At 43.7% G+C, this 15,297-nt stretch overlaps 1 protein-coding gene across 2 annotated transcripts in view; it reads left to right on the top strand.

Annotated features, from left to right (window-relative positions):
* Window positions 1-1,730: 1,730 nt before the first annotated feature.
* Window positions 1,731-15,297, top strand: part of LOC110520467 (Na(+)/H(+) exchange regulatory cofactor NHE-RF3) — a 14,179-nt gene continuing 612 nt past the window's right edge. Inside the window, exons 1-8 of one of the 2 annotated variants that reach the window (XM_021597811.2) lie at window positions 1,731-1,876; window positions 5,951-6,160; window positions 6,450-6,681; window positions 7,020-7,156; window positions 7,496-7,691; window positions 7,956-8,152; window positions 13,046-13,258; window positions 14,897-15,274. In XM_021597811.2, coding sequence (XP_021453486.1) covers window positions 5,954-6,160; window positions 6,450-6,681; window positions 7,020-7,156; window positions 7,496-7,691; window positions 7,956-8,152; window positions 13,046-13,258; window positions 14,897-15,274 — 1,560 coding nt within the window. In that variant the 5' untranslated portion in view covers window positions 1,731-1,876; window positions 5,951-5,953. Of the gene's footprint in view, window positions 1,881-5,950; window positions 6,161-6,449; window positions 6,682-7,019; window positions 7,157-7,495; window positions 7,692-7,955; window positions 8,153-13,045; window positions 13,259-14,896; window positions 15,275-15,297 lie in introns of both variants that reach the window. The other variant, XM_021597810.2, reaches the window with a different exon arrangement.

Raw genomic sequence — 15,297 nt, 5'->3', positions numbered from 1 at the left:
TGTAGCAGAAATGGGACCTTGTTTCTGACACAAACAACTATTTGTTGAATCTAATGAGACTTGGTGTCTCTGTATCCACATATGCGCGCACACACGCACGCTCGCACACGCACGCACGCACGTGTAGAGGGTGATGAATAGTGAAATAAGTCAGGCAGTAGTGTTTGGTCAAGCTGAAGATGATCTCTGTCTCTCTCAGACACACTGTCAGTCTGCTGGCCCTGCATGTCTCCTGTCCTGTGCCCCTCACATCAATCTGTACAAACACAGCTACAGGCCCCTGCTGAGTACCTGCTTGGCCAGAGGGTCACCTTTCTCTCTCGCCCTGGCTGCACAATGCACCATCCGGTCTCTAATGTTTACCCCAAGGACACACACCTGCGTCTGGAGCCTCATTCCTCATCAGTCTGTGTAAACAGACACCCCGTGACTGACCAGCAGCCAGCTCTTGCCCATCAGACTCTCTGTCTCTGACCTAACTGACACACACACACACACACACACACACACACACACACACACACACACACACACACACACACACACACACACACACACACACACAAACACACACACACAATAACACACCTATTAACACACATCTCTTTCTCTCCCTCTCATCAATCGCGTATCACTAAAATCAAAGACTTTCCTGGGAGGCAGTTGTCTTACAAATGGCTTTCCTCTTGAGGGAATCATTTTGAATCCCCTCTTGACAGCAGGTGGCAGAGATCAGTTGAAAGGAGAAATGTTCTCAAACTCCCTCTGTTACATGGACCCATATTCCCTTCTGCAAGGTACATAATGGTCCAAGTCCAATTATTACAGTCCTTCAAACCCTAAACTCAACTTAAACATTTCATCCAAAGCTACATTGTCAAAAGATGATGTTTTTGATTGTCATACTGATAACTGAGTTGAGACGTGTTTAGATATTGTTGGTCGGACAAGCTGTGTGTCTGGGCTTATAGTGTCAGTGAGCAAGAAGCAGACCAGTATTACCAAAGCTGCTCACCTGACAACAGTGGTGGCTGGTGGGAGGAGCTATAGGAGGATGGCTGGAATATAATGAACGGAAAGGTGGTTTCCATATGTTTGATACAGTTCCATTTATTCCATTCCAACCATTACAAAGAGCCCATCCTCCTATAGCTCCTCCCACCAGCCTCCACTGCCTGAGAATAACAGTCTTCACAGATCAATCAACCAACCATTACATCCAAGACTGGCTTCAGAGGCATCAAGACATGCCTATTGCCAATGGTTATATTTATTAGTTTTCTGATATAAATATACATTACACACTATAGTTTGAGATAAAGCATACTATACTGGGGGACTATCCCACAGATAAGCGCATTTCCACCATAAAGCATGGAATTCTTCCATCCAGGCAATACGCCCAGTCAGCCAGTCTTTTCTCCCATTAACCCATCCTCACTGCTGTTATTGTTATTGGGTTGTTGTGGTGACGTTGCCAAGTCTTGATCCTTGACATTGTCAGTAGCTTTCTCCACCCCCCTCTGTCATATTTGACCATTCTAAACAGATGACTGGGTTGTGATTAACACGGTGGTTTTAAAGGGACACCTGGACTGTTTAGACATGTGTCTCCCAAGATGCCACGAGACACTGTTAAATAACTCAGCCTTTAAGTTCAACTTTGACCTGTCAAAGTCCTTCAGAGAGAGAGAGAGAGAGAGAGAGAGAGAGAGAGAGAGAGAGAGAGAGAGAGAGAGAGAGAGAGAGGGGAGGAATGAAATGAGAGTGTGAGAGCAAGAGCGAGAGAGAGAGAAATTGGGAAGAAACAGAGATACCACCTTACCTTAACAAAAGAAGATCCTCCTCTGGACTGGGACTGGGACGAGAGACAGGAGTAGGTGAGGGAATGTTCTACTCTTTCTCCTATTGTTGTGGTCTATCAAATGAATCACGTATATATTATGTTTAGTTACTTAGCTTTTGATGCTAATTAATGCTATATTTGTTAACATGATCAATTCTACTATTTGCTCAGTGTTTTGATATCACATGCACTGGTTATCTTATGTGTGGTGGTGGGCAATGGCAGGTGTTTAAGACTGACTATGATGGACATACAGTTAAAGTCGGAAGTTTACATACACTTAGTTTGTCATTAAAACTCGTTTTTCAACCACTCCACAAATTTCTTGTTAACAAACTATAGTTTTGGCAAGTCAGTTAGGACATCTACTTTGTGCATGACACAAGTACTTTTTCCAACTATTGTTTACAGACAGATTATTTCACTTATAATTCACTGTATCACAATTCCAGTGGGTCAGAAGTTTACATACAATACACTAAGTTGACTGTGCCTTTAAAACAGCTTGGAAAAATCCAGAAAATGATGTCATGGCTTTAGAAGCTTATGTTAGGCTAATTGACATTTAAGTCAATTGGAGGTATACGTGTGGATGTATTTCAGGGCCTACATTCAAACTGAGTGCCTCTTTGCTTGACATCATTGGAAAATCAAAAGAAATCAGCCAAGACCTAAGAAAAAAAATTGGAGATCTCCACAAGTCTGGTTCATCCTTGGGAGCAATTCCCAAATGCCTGAAGGCACCACGTTCATCTGTACAAATAATAGTACGCAAGTATAAACACCATGGGACCAAACAGCCGTCATACCGCTCAGGAAGGAGACGCGTTCTGTCTCTTAGAGATAAACGTACTTTGGTGCGATAAGTGCAAATCAATCCCAGAACAATAGAAAAGGACCTTGTGAAGATGCTGGAGGAAACAAAAGTATCTATATCCACAGTAAAAACGAGTCCTTTATCGACATAACCTGAAACGCCGCACAGCAAGGAAGAAGCCACTGCTCCAAAACCGCCATAAAAAAGCCAGGGTACGGTTTGCAACTGCACATGGGGACAAAGGTCGTACTTTTTGAAGAACTTTCCTCTGGTCTAATGAAACAAAAATAGAACTGTTTGGCCACAATGACCATTGTTATGTTTGGAGGGAAAGGGGGAAGGCTTGCAAGCCAAATAATACCATCCCAACCATGAAGTACAGTGGTGGCAGCATCATGTTGTGGGGGTGCTTTGGTGCACTACACAAAATAGATGGCATCATGGGGAAGGGAAATTACATGGAAAGAAAATTACGTGGATGTATTGTTTGACCCAAGTTAAACAAATTAAAGGCAACGCTACCAAATACTAATTGAGTGTATGTAAACGTCTGACTCACTAGGAATGTGATGAAAGAAATAAAAGCTGAAATAAATGAATAATTCTCTCTACTTTTATTCTGACATTTCACATTCTTAAAATAAAGTGGTGATCCTAACTGACCATTTTTACTAGAATTAAATGTCAGGAATTGTGAAAACCTGAGTTTAAATGTATTTGGCTAGGGTGTATGTAAACTTCCCACTTCAACTGAGCGTTGGACCAGTAACTGAAAGGTCACTGGTTCAAATCCCTGAGCCAAATAGATTTTTCACCTATCTTCTTTTTCACCCAAATTGCTCCTGTAAGTTTCTCTATAAGAGTGTCTGCTAAATGACTCACATGGAGATATAGAGCAACAACAGAGACACAGGTGCAGTGGATAGAGGGGCTCCAAATAACAATACAGGATACTTTGGGGTTAGTACGTGACATGTGCCCCCACAATGAGGATTCAATCTCTGGGGAAAGGACCATGGTTCCACTCAATGTAGATGGTGTTTCCCTGCAATTGTCATCTTGGGTTAGTTTATAGGACTGCATCTACTTCCAGGAAACAGTCTCCCTAAAAACAGCAGTCTACAGTGACTGTGTCAGGGATTAAATGATAGAACTAGATTAGCAAAATGTAGGAACAGACACATCAGCACACTGCCACACACAGACTTACACTACACCTGAACACAAACACACACACAAACACACATCTGTCACGTCTTACTTTCTCTCTGTGATAACAGTGTAATAAACATTTCAAGGATTCTCATGTTGACCATCTTTATTGGGAGGTCAAATTCACACATTCCAGTTAAAAGAGCCCTTCGCACCTTCAGCTGGCCCTAGCTGCTGTTAACCATTAACAACCCATGGCCACGTGAGAGGTAGCATAGCAGGTTAACCTTCTTCTAGAGCTATCAGCACTTTGCTACACTATTAAAACACGAGTGTAGATCGTGGTGTGTCTGTGTGCGTGTTTGTGCGAGATAGGGATTCAGCGTAATGGTTCGCAGAATACACTCTCTAGAGATCTCTTGTCAGTAAAGTATCAGTGTAATCAATGACATTGAGCCCAACCCTACACTGACCTATGTGGTCTCTTATCTCTACGGGATATCCAGTCTTTTAATATATGTGTTTATATCCCTGTTATATCTCTCTATATTGCCAATCAGATTTCTGTTGTGCAAATGTTCCATTCCACCCCCGATTTACTGCAATTTATCTGATGGTGACGTTGCTGTACAGTACATACCTTTGAGTTGCTACAGTATAACTCACAGGAGGTTGGTGGCACCTTAATTGGGAGGATGAGCTTGTGGTAATGGCTGGAGCAGAATCGGTGGAATGGTTATCAAACACATGGTTTTTACAAGTATGTGTGTGATGCCATTTCATTCGCTCCGTTCTAGCCATTATTATGAGCCGTCCTCCCCTTACCAGCCTCCACTGGTATAGCTCCAGTACCATTCAAAAGCTTGGACACACTTACTCATTCCTGGGTTTTTCTTTGTCTTTACAATTTTCTACATAGTAAAATAATAGAAGACATCAAAACTATGAAATAACATATAGAATCATGTAGTAACCAAAAAAGTAGCCACACTTTGCCTTGATGACAGCTTTGCACACTCTTGGCATTCTCTCAAACAGCTTCATGAGGTAGTCACCTGGAATGCATTTCAATTAACGGGTGTGCCTTGTTAAAAGTTCATTTGTGTAATTTCTTTCCTTCTTAATGCGTTTGAGCCAATCGGAAATGAACTGCACCTCAGATTGCAGCCCAAATAAATGCTTCACAGAGTTCAAGTAACAGACACATCTCAACATCAACTGTTCAGAGGAAACTGCGTGAATCAGGCCTTCATGGTCGAATTGCTGCAAAGAAACCACTACTAAAGGACACCAATAAGAAGAGACTTGCTCTGGCTAAGAAACACGAGTAATGGACATGTCCTTTGGTCTGATGAGTCCAAATTTGAGATTTTTGGTTTCATACGCTGTGTCTTTGTGAGACGCAGAGTACGTGAACGGATGATCTCCACATGTTTGGCTCCCACCGTGAAGCATGGAGGAAAAGGTGTGATGGTGTGGGGGTGCTTTGCTGGTGACACTGTCTGTGATTTATTTAGAATTTAAGGCACACTTAACCAGCATGGCTACCACAGCATTCTGCAGCGATATGCCATCCCATCTGGTTTGCACTTAGAGGGACTATCATTTTGTTTTTCAACACAACAATGATCCTCAACACACATCCTGGCTGTGTAAGGGCTATTTGACCAAGGAAAGTGATGAAGTGCTGCATCAGATGACCTGGCCTCCACAATCACCCAACCTCAACCCAATTGAGATGGTTTGGGATGAGTTGGACTACAGAGTGAGGGAAAAGCAGCCAACAAGTGCTCAGCATATGTGGGATCTCCTTCAAGATAGTGGGGGAAGATTCAGACATTGAGATTAGATAGAATGGGGTTTACCACTGATACACACAGTGGATTATTTGATGGTCAGAATTTTTTGGGGGGGTAGGGAAGAGAAGGTAGGTTTGTGTGTGTCAGCGCTCTCGCATTCTGGTCTGTCATACAAGACATGGCAGGGTAAAAACAGAGCGTGACTGTGCTCACCAGTGTGTGTGTGTGTGTGTGTGTGTGTGTGTGTGTGTGTGTGTGTGTGTGTGTGTGTGTGTGTGTGTTTGTGTGTGTGTGTGTGTGTTGTATTGTATTCATACCCTGTGGTCTCTGTTGCAGGACATGGCTGGGTACAGGCCGAGGGTGATAGTGCTGAGTAAGAAGCCAGGTCAAAGTTTTGGCTTCCTCTTGAGGGTGGAGCAAGGAGAGGATGGTCACCTGATCAGGAACCTGGAGAGGGGCAGCCCGGCCAAGCTGGTGGGTTTGAAGGACGGAGACCGCATCCTCCGGGTCAACGGGACCTATGTGGACGAGATGGACCACACACGGGTGAGGAGGGGGAGAGGGGAAACCACATAAGCCCTAGACCCTCCCTCTTTTTTTGCTGTATTGAAATTATAAAGATGTAAGAAATATAGTAATAGTATGGTAATAACCTTGTCTGCTTATATTGTTCACACCTATCAAGTCCTTTAAAGTGCCTGGGGTAAGGTATCAGTATTAGTTAGGTAAATGTGGAATTACTAGAGAACACATGTAGCAATAAGTACTGTACTAATGTAGCAACATACCATACTTTGTCCCATCTCTTTCTCCTGTGCTGTGTGTCCTGGGTTAGGTAGTGGACCTGGTGAAGGAGAGTGGTACATCGGTCACCTTCCACGTTCTGGATGTGGCATCCTACAAGCAGGCTAAGACTGAGGGGGTGGACCTGTCTGACCAACACGCCACACCCACTCAGCACGCCATGAACGGGGTGGGAGGAGGGGCGCCCAAACCCAAACTCTGCTACCTGGCCAAGTCCAGCGGGGGCTACGGCTTCTCTTTGCGCTCTATCAAAGATGAGAGGGGTGGGACATGCATGCGGACACACACACACACACACACACACACACACACACACACACACACGCACACGCACACACATATACACAGTAATTGTGTATCTCTTTGATTGTGATATTGCTGACAAGAGAGAAGAACCAAACTGACAACAGCAATTATTGTAATCTCTGAGGATTCATATTAAATTGTTTTGCTTGTTGATCAAGCATCAAATTAACACATTATCTTCGTCTCACATGGCGTGGGCCCTTAACATACATTCCTGTCTTCTTTATGTCCAATGATAATGAATTTAGGATTGTGATTTTAAACTACATTTTCTTTCCTCCATTTCCTGTCCCAGGTGACGTGGGCATGTTCATGACAGAGGTGGCTCCAGGGGGTGTGGCCGGGAGGGCAGGGGTCAAGACCAACGACCGCCTGATAGAGGTCAACGGGGAGAACACGGAGAACGCCACTCATGACCAGATAATTGAAAAGGTCAGGGTTCTGTCCTTATTTACACTACTCTGTGGTTAACTTTTAACTTCAATATCTGGCATATTATTCTACAGCCTGTCAACGCATTTTGTTCGCTCAGAATACAGGAGTCAGGACAGGGATCATTTGGAAAATCAGTGTTAATTCCATTTGGTTTCCCTGGGCAACTCAGCCTTGAGGGCAGAAACAAATGTGATTGGTTACGTTTAGTCAAGATATGTCATAAGTCTTTATTTTACATGACAGATAAGAATGTTTACTCTTCTTCTGTTAATTTTGATCTAAACGTTATTTAACTTTGCGCCCGCCCGAATGAGCCCGTTGTGTGATCTCTGTCAGATCAAGGCATCAGGCAGCAGCGTCATGTTCCTATTGGTGGATGAGGACACAGACAGGTTCTACAAGATAAAACGCATCAGGATAGGGGCGGGGCTAGCCACAGCAAAGCTCCTCCCACTGAAGCCACGCATCGCAGACTTGGTCAAAGGATCAGACGGCTATGGATACTTCCTAAGGACTGAGCCTAACAAGACAGGTCTGTGTGTTTGTATGGTGTGTGAATTTGGATGATCAGTAGGTATCCAAAGAAAAACTTGGTTACACTACTATAAGCAAATGGGTATAATGCATTATGATGAGGTTATAATGACTTTTCATAAGCGTGTATGAACCCCTTATAACAACACATCTGCCAATAGCCACATAGGATCATCACTATTAAACTATTCACCAACAACAATAGCCATCTGTCTGAATAATTTTACACAATAACACCATCTTAATATCCTCCTACCTGCAGGCCACTTCATCAGGGACATTGACAGGGGTAGCCCAGCTGAGAGGGCGGGATTAAAGGAGATGGACAGGCTGGTTGCCGTGGAGGGTGTGGAAGTGGATGGCTGCAGCCATGAGCAGGTGGTGGACAGGATCAGGCAGTGTGGCAGCAAGTGCTGCCTCCTGGTGGTTGATGAAGACACTGACAAGCTCTACAAGATGGTGAGGGTTCTGGGATCAATCTTTCTTGATGGATTTAGGAAATAAATGTATGAAACAACGGTCATAGGAGTTGGCTCAAGCCCATTGGTCTAAACATCTGGCCCCATATTTACAAAGTGTCTTAGAGTTGGAGTGCTGATCAAGGATCAGTTTTTCCTTTGGGATTATAATGAAGCTGTGGCTGATACTGATGAGCACCACAACGCTGAGAAACTGTTTGAACCCCCTGTGAAAGTTACCACCCCTTCCGCTTTACTTCCGGATCACATCCACTCATCTTTTGAAAATGCTTCACAATTATGTCATCAAACTCGTGGAAACTCGGTCATTTCTATATATATATATATAGTTATACATATATATATATAGTATATAGTTATATATACAGGATTTAATGTCACATCCACAAGTACAGTGAAATGCCTTTCTTTCAAACTTAAAACCCAACAATGCAATAATCAATAACAAACTATTACTAGAAAAAAAAGATGAAATGAGAATAGGAAATATGAAATACACAATAAAGTAAAAAAGTAAGTAAGCATACTATGTACAGAAAATATTTAAAAAGTCAGATCCAATACCACATTTACATGAGCAGGGATACTGGAGTGATGGAGGTAGATATGTATAGAGGTAAGGTGACAGGGATACTGGAGTGATGGAGGTAGATATGCATGTTAGGTGACAGGGATACTGGAGTGATGGAGGTAGATATGTATAGAGGTAAGGTGACAGGGATACTGGAGTGATGGAGGTAGATATGCATGTTAGGTGACAGGGATACTGGAGTGATGGATGTAGATATGTATAGAGGTAAGGTGACAGGGATACTGGAGTGATGGAGGTAGATATGCATGTTAGGTGACAGGGATACTGGAGTGATGGAGGTAGATATGTACAGAGGTAAGGTGAAAGGGATACTGGAGTGATGGAGGTAGATATATATGTTAGGTGACAGGGATACTGGAGTGATGGAGGTAGATATGCATAGAGGTAAGGTGACAGGGATACTGGAGTGATGGAGGTAGATATGTATAGGAGAAAGGGGAGAGGGATACTTTAGTGATGGAGGTAGATACAGTGGGGCAAAAAAGTATTTAGTCAGCCACCAATTGTGCAAGTTCTCCCACTTAAAAAGATGAGAGAGGCCTGTAATTTTCATCATAGGTACACTTCAACTATGACAGACAAAATGAGAGAAAAAAATCCAGAAAATAACATTGTAGGATTTTTTAATTAATTTATTTGCAAATTATGGTGGAAAATAAGTATTTGGTCACCTACAAACAAGCAAGTAACTTCTTCTTTAAGAGGCTCCTCTGTCCTCCACTCGTTACCTGTATTAATGGCACCTGTTTGAACTTGTTATCAGTATAAAATACACCTGTCCACAACCTCAAACAGTCACACTCCAAACTCCACTATGGCCAAGACCAAAGAGCTGTCAAAGGACACCAGAAACAAAATGATAGACCTGCACCAGGCTGGGAAGACTGAATCTGCAATAGGTAAGCAGCTTGGTTTGAAGAAATCAACTGTGGGAGTAATTATTAGGAAATGGAAGACATACAAGACCACTGATAATCTCCCTCGATCTGGGGCTCTACGCAAGATCTCACCCTGTGGGGTCAAAATGATCACAAGAACGGTGAGCAAAAATCCCAGAACCACATGGGGGGGACCTAGTGAATGACCTGCAGAGAGCTGGGTCCAAAGTAACAAAGCCTACCACACACTACGCCGCCAGGGACTCAAATCCTGCAGTGCCAGACGTGTCCCCCTGCTTAAGCCAGTACATGTCCAGGCCCGTCTGAAGTTTGCTAGAGAGCATTTGGATGATCCAGAAGAAGATTGGGAGAATGTCATATGGTCAGATGAAACCAAAATATAACTTTTTGGTAAAAACTCAACTCGTCGTGTTTGGAGGACAAAGAATGCTGAGTTGCATCCAAAGAACACCATACCTACTGTGAAGCATGGGGGTGGAAACATCATGCTTTGGGGCTGTTTTTCTGCAAAGGGACCAGGACGACTGATCCGTGTAAAGGAAAGAATGAATGGGGCCATGTATCGTGAGATTTTGAGTGAAAACCTTCCATCAGCAAGGGCATTGAAGATGAAACGTGGCTGGGTCTTTCAGCATGACAATGATCCCAAACACACCGCCTGGGCAACGAAGGAGTGGCTTCGTAAGAAGCATTTCAAGGTCCTGGAGTGGCCTAGCCAGTCTCCAGATCTCAACCCCATAGAAAATCTTTGGAGGGAGTTGAAAGTCCGTGTTGCCCAGCAACAGCCCCAAAACATCACTGCTCTAGAGGAGATCTGCATGGAGGAATGGGCCAAAATACCAGCAACAGTGTGTGAAAACCTGGTAAACACTTACAGAAAACGTTTGACCTCTGTCATTGCCAACAAAGGGTATATAACAAAGTACTGAGATAAACTTTCGTTATTGACCAAATACTTATTTTCCACCATAATTTGCAAATAAATTCATTAAAAATCCTACAATGTGATTTTCTAGTTGAAGTGTGCCTATGATGAAAATTACAGGCCTCTCTCATCTTTTTAAGTGGGAGAATTTGCACAATTGGTGGCTGACTAAATACTTTTAGGGGTAAGGGGACTAGGCAACAGAGTAGCAGCAGCTTGCATGTGAATGGGTGTGCGTGTGTGTAGTCAGTATAAAATTATGTGCATATTATGTGTGAGTGAGCAAATGATGGAGTGTGTGTGTGTGTGTGTGTGTGTGTGTGTGTGTGTGTGTGTGTGTGTGTGTGTGTGTGTGTGTGTGTATATGTGTGACAGTGTGTAGAGCCCTGTGAGTGTGCATAGAGACAGTGGAAAGATTGAAATAAAAGTTCAATAAAGATTTTTTATTTATTGATTTATTTCACCTTTATTTAACCAGGTAGGCAAGTTGAGAACAAGTTCTCATTTACAATTGCGACCTGGCCAAGATAAAGCAAAGCAGTTCGACACATACAACAACACAGAGTTACACATGGAGTAAAACAAACATACAGTCAATAATACAGTATAAACAAGTCTATATACAATGTGAGCAAATAAGGTGAGATAAGGGAGGTAAAGGCAAAAAAAGGCCATGGTGGCAAAGTAAATACAATATAGCAAGTAAAACACTGGAATGGTAGATTTGCAGTGGAAGAATGTGCAAAGTAGAAATAAAAATAATGGGGTGCAAAGGAGCAAAAATAAATAAATAAATAAAATAAATACAGTAGGGAAAGAGGTAGTTGTTTGGGCTAAATTATAGGTGGGCTATGTACAGGGGCAGTAATCTGTGAGCTGCTCTGACAGTTGGTGCTTAAAGCTAGTGAGGGAGATAAGGGTTTCTAGTTTCAGAGATTTTTGTAGTTCGTTCCAGTCATTGGCAGCAGAGAACTGGAAGGAGAGGCAGCCAAAGAAAGAATTGGTTTTGGGGGTGACCAGAGAGATATACCTGCTGGAGCACGTGCTACAGGTGGGTGATGCTATGGTGACCAGCGAGCTGAGATAAGCGGGGACTTTACCTAGCAGGGTCTTGTAGATGACATGGAGCCAGTGGGTTTGGCGACGAGTATGAAGCGAGGGCCAGCCAACGAGAGCGTACTGGTCGCAATGGTGGGTAGTATATGGGGCTTTGGTGACAAAACGGATTGCACTGTGATAGACTGCATCCAATTTGTTGAGTAGGGTATTGGAGGCTTTTGTAAATGACATCGCCGAAGTCGAGGATTGGTAGGATGGTCATTTTTACAAGGGTATGTTTGGCAGCATGAGTGAAGGATGCTTTGTTACGAAATAGGAAGCCAATTCTAGATTTAACTTTGGATTGGAGATGTTTGATGTGGGTCTGGAAGGAGAGTTTACAGTCGAACCAGACACCTAGGTATTTGTAGTTGTCCACGTATTCTAAGAACCGTCCAGAGTAGTGATGTTGGACAGGCGGGCAGGTGCAGGCAGCGATTAGTTGAAGAGCATGCATTTAGTTTTACTTGTATTAAAGAGCAATTGGAGGCCACGGAAGGAGAGTTGAATGGCATTGAAGCTTGCCTGGAGGGTTGTTAACACAGTGTCCAAAGAAGGGCCAGAAGTATACAGAATGGTGTCGTCTGCGTAGAGGTGGATCAGAGACTCACCAGCAGCAAGAGGGAAATCATTGATGTATACAGAGAAGAGAGTCGGTCCAAGATTTGAACCCTGTGGCACCCCCATAGAGACTGCCAGAGATCCGGACAGCAGACCCTCCGATTTGACACACTGAACTCTATCAGAGAAGTAGTTGGTGAACCAGGCGAGGCAATCATTTGAGAAACAAAGGCTGTCGAGTCTGCCGATGAGCATGTGGTGATTGACAGAGTCAAAAACCTTGGCCAGATCAATGAATACGGCTGCACAGTAATGTTTCTTATCGATGGCGGTTAAGATATCGTTTAGGACCTTGAGTGTGGCTGAGGTGCACCCATGACCAGCTCTGAAACCAGATTGCATAGCAGAGAAGGTATGGTGAGATTCGAAATGGTCGGTAATCTGTTTGTTGACTTGGCTTTCGAAGACCTTAGAAAGGCAGGGTAGGATAGATATAGGTCTGAAAGATACAAGGTAAACTCAGTCTGTGTAGCTAAATTGTTAGCTATTTATCAGTCGTATTGCTTGGAAGCTGTTCACTTATAGTCATGTTGGCGGATTAATTTACTTCTGCCAAATGCCGTTTTGCACTTTAAAGACCATTCAAAAAGCCTACTAAAGTTGAAAAACTTCAAGGCTGAGGGGCAGTCATTTCATAGTGTATATAGGCTCAGGAACTGTCCAGAAACAGAAGTGCAGTCAAGAAGACTACTCTGTGGATTGAGATATTGGTCTGAGATGAATTGTGATCTTCCACAGGGAGGCGTTTCTCCTCTGTTCTACTTGGAAGAGATTACGGAATCCCTCCTTCCAGCAACCCCTCCACCCAGCTACCCAGAGAGCGTGCCGGCCCCGGTCCCAGACCCTGTTACCACAGACCTCCTCAAGCTGTGCAAGATGGAGAAGACCTCCGCCGGGTACGGCTTCCACCTCAACGGTATACAAGGAGTCTTTGGCCAGTATGTCAAAGAGGTAACTACAATGAACAGAGCACCTACCTACAGTACCAGTCCAAAGTTTGCAGAATAATAGTGAAGACATCAAAACTATGAAATAATACAGAATCATGTAGCAACCAAAAATGTGTTAAACAAATAAAAACAATGTAGCCACCCTTTGCCTTGCTGACATCTTTGCACTCTTGGCATTCTCTCAACCAGCTTCATGGAGATAGTCACCTGGAATGCATTTCAATTAACAGGTGTTAAAAGTACATTTGTGGAATTTCTTGCGTTTCAGCCAATAAGTTGTGTTGTGACAAGATAGGGCTATCTTCTGTGTAACAACCCTATTTGGTAAAATACCAAGTCCATATTATAGCAAAGAACAGCTCAAATAAGCAAAGAGAAACGACAGTCTATCATTACTTTAAGACATGGAGGTCAGTCATTCCAGAATATGTGAAGAACTTTGAAAGTGCAGTCACAAAAACCATCAAGCGCTAAGATGAAACTGGCTCTCATGAGGACCGCCACAGAAAAGGAAGACCCAGAGTTACCTCTGCTGCAGAGGATACGTTCATTAGTGTTTACCAGCCTCAGGAATTGCAGCCCAAATAAATGCTTCAATGAGTTCAAGTAACAGACACATCTCAACTTCAACTGTTCAGAGGAGACTGCGTGAATCAAGCCACTACTGAAGGGCACCAATTACAAGAAGAGACTTGCTTGGGCCAAGAAACATTAGCAATGGACATTAGACCGGTGGAAATCTGTCCTTTGGTCTGATGAGTCTTTGTGAGATGCAGAGTATATGAACGGATGATCTCTGCATGTGTGGTTCCCACCGTGAAGCATGGAGGAGGAGGTGTGATGGTGTGGGGGTGCTTTGCTGATGACACTTTCAGTGATTTATTTATTCAAGGCACACTTAACCAGCATGGCTACCACAGCATTCTGCAGTGATACGACATCCCATCTGGTTTGCGCTTAGTGGGACAATAATTTGTTTTTCAACAGGACAATGACCCAACACACCTCCTGGCTGTGTAAGGGCTATTTTACCAAGAAGGAGAGTGATGGAGTGCTGCATCAGATGTCCTGACCTCTACAATCACCCGACCTCAACCCAATTGAGATGGTTTGGGATGAGTTGGACCGCAGAGTGAAGGAAAAGCAGCCAATAAGTGCTCAGCATATGTGGGAACTCCTTCAAGACTGTTGGAAAAGCATTCCAGGTGAAGCTGGTTGCCAACAGTGTGCAAAGCTGTCATCAAGGCAAAGGGTGGCTGCTTTGAAGAATCTAAAATATATTTTGATTTGTTTAACACATTCTTGGTTACTACATGATTCCATATGTTATTTCAGAGTTTGATGTCTTCACTGTTATTCCACAATGTAGAAAATTGTAAAAATAAAGAAAAACCCTTGAATGAGTAGGAGTCCAAAAGTCCAAACTTTTGACTGGTACTGTATATCCAACAGGTAGCCTAACAGACAAGAGAATGCATCCCAAATACATTAACTACTATGGGAAAGATCAAGAGGCAAAGCACATGCTAGTCTCAATTCCGTACCTCTGAAACACTCCTGTCATTCAGCAACTGTCAACTGTTGTTTACGTTCCAAACCATTCACATCTCAGCTCACCCCTTGATGTCTTCTCTGTAAGGTGGTGAAGGGTGGAGCCGCGGACAGGGCTGGTCTAGAGGACGAAGACATGGTGGTGGAGGTGGACGGTGTGAATGTGGAGCAGAGCAGTCACGAGCAAGTGGTGGGGTTGATCCGTAAGAGTGGCAGCTCGCTGGTACTCCTAGTTGCCGGGAAGCAGGCCAACGACCACTTCAAAGCCAAAGGGGTGGCCATCACTCCTCAGCTCTTCATCCCCTCGTCCCAAGCCAGGTCCCCATCCCCAGCCCCGTCCCCGTCCCTAGCACGAAGCCACACACCAGCCCAGATAGACACTCCAGCCACTCTGGAGGAGGTCCAAGAGGAGGAAGAGGAGGAGGCTGCTGAGCCAGACACCACGCCGCACCAGGAACGAGAGAGGGTGAGTGACGTAACATAAGTGTG

Source organism: Oncorhynchus mykiss, chromosome 3 (genome assembly GCF_013265735.2).
Source record: "Oncorhynchus mykiss isolate Arlee chromosome 3, USDA_OmykA_1.1, whole genome shotgun sequence".
Taxonomy (NCBI): Eukaryota; Metazoa; Chordata; class Actinopteri; order Salmoniformes; family Salmonidae; genus Oncorhynchus; species Oncorhynchus mykiss.
This window is presented reverse-complemented; position numbering and strand designations above follow the sequence as displayed.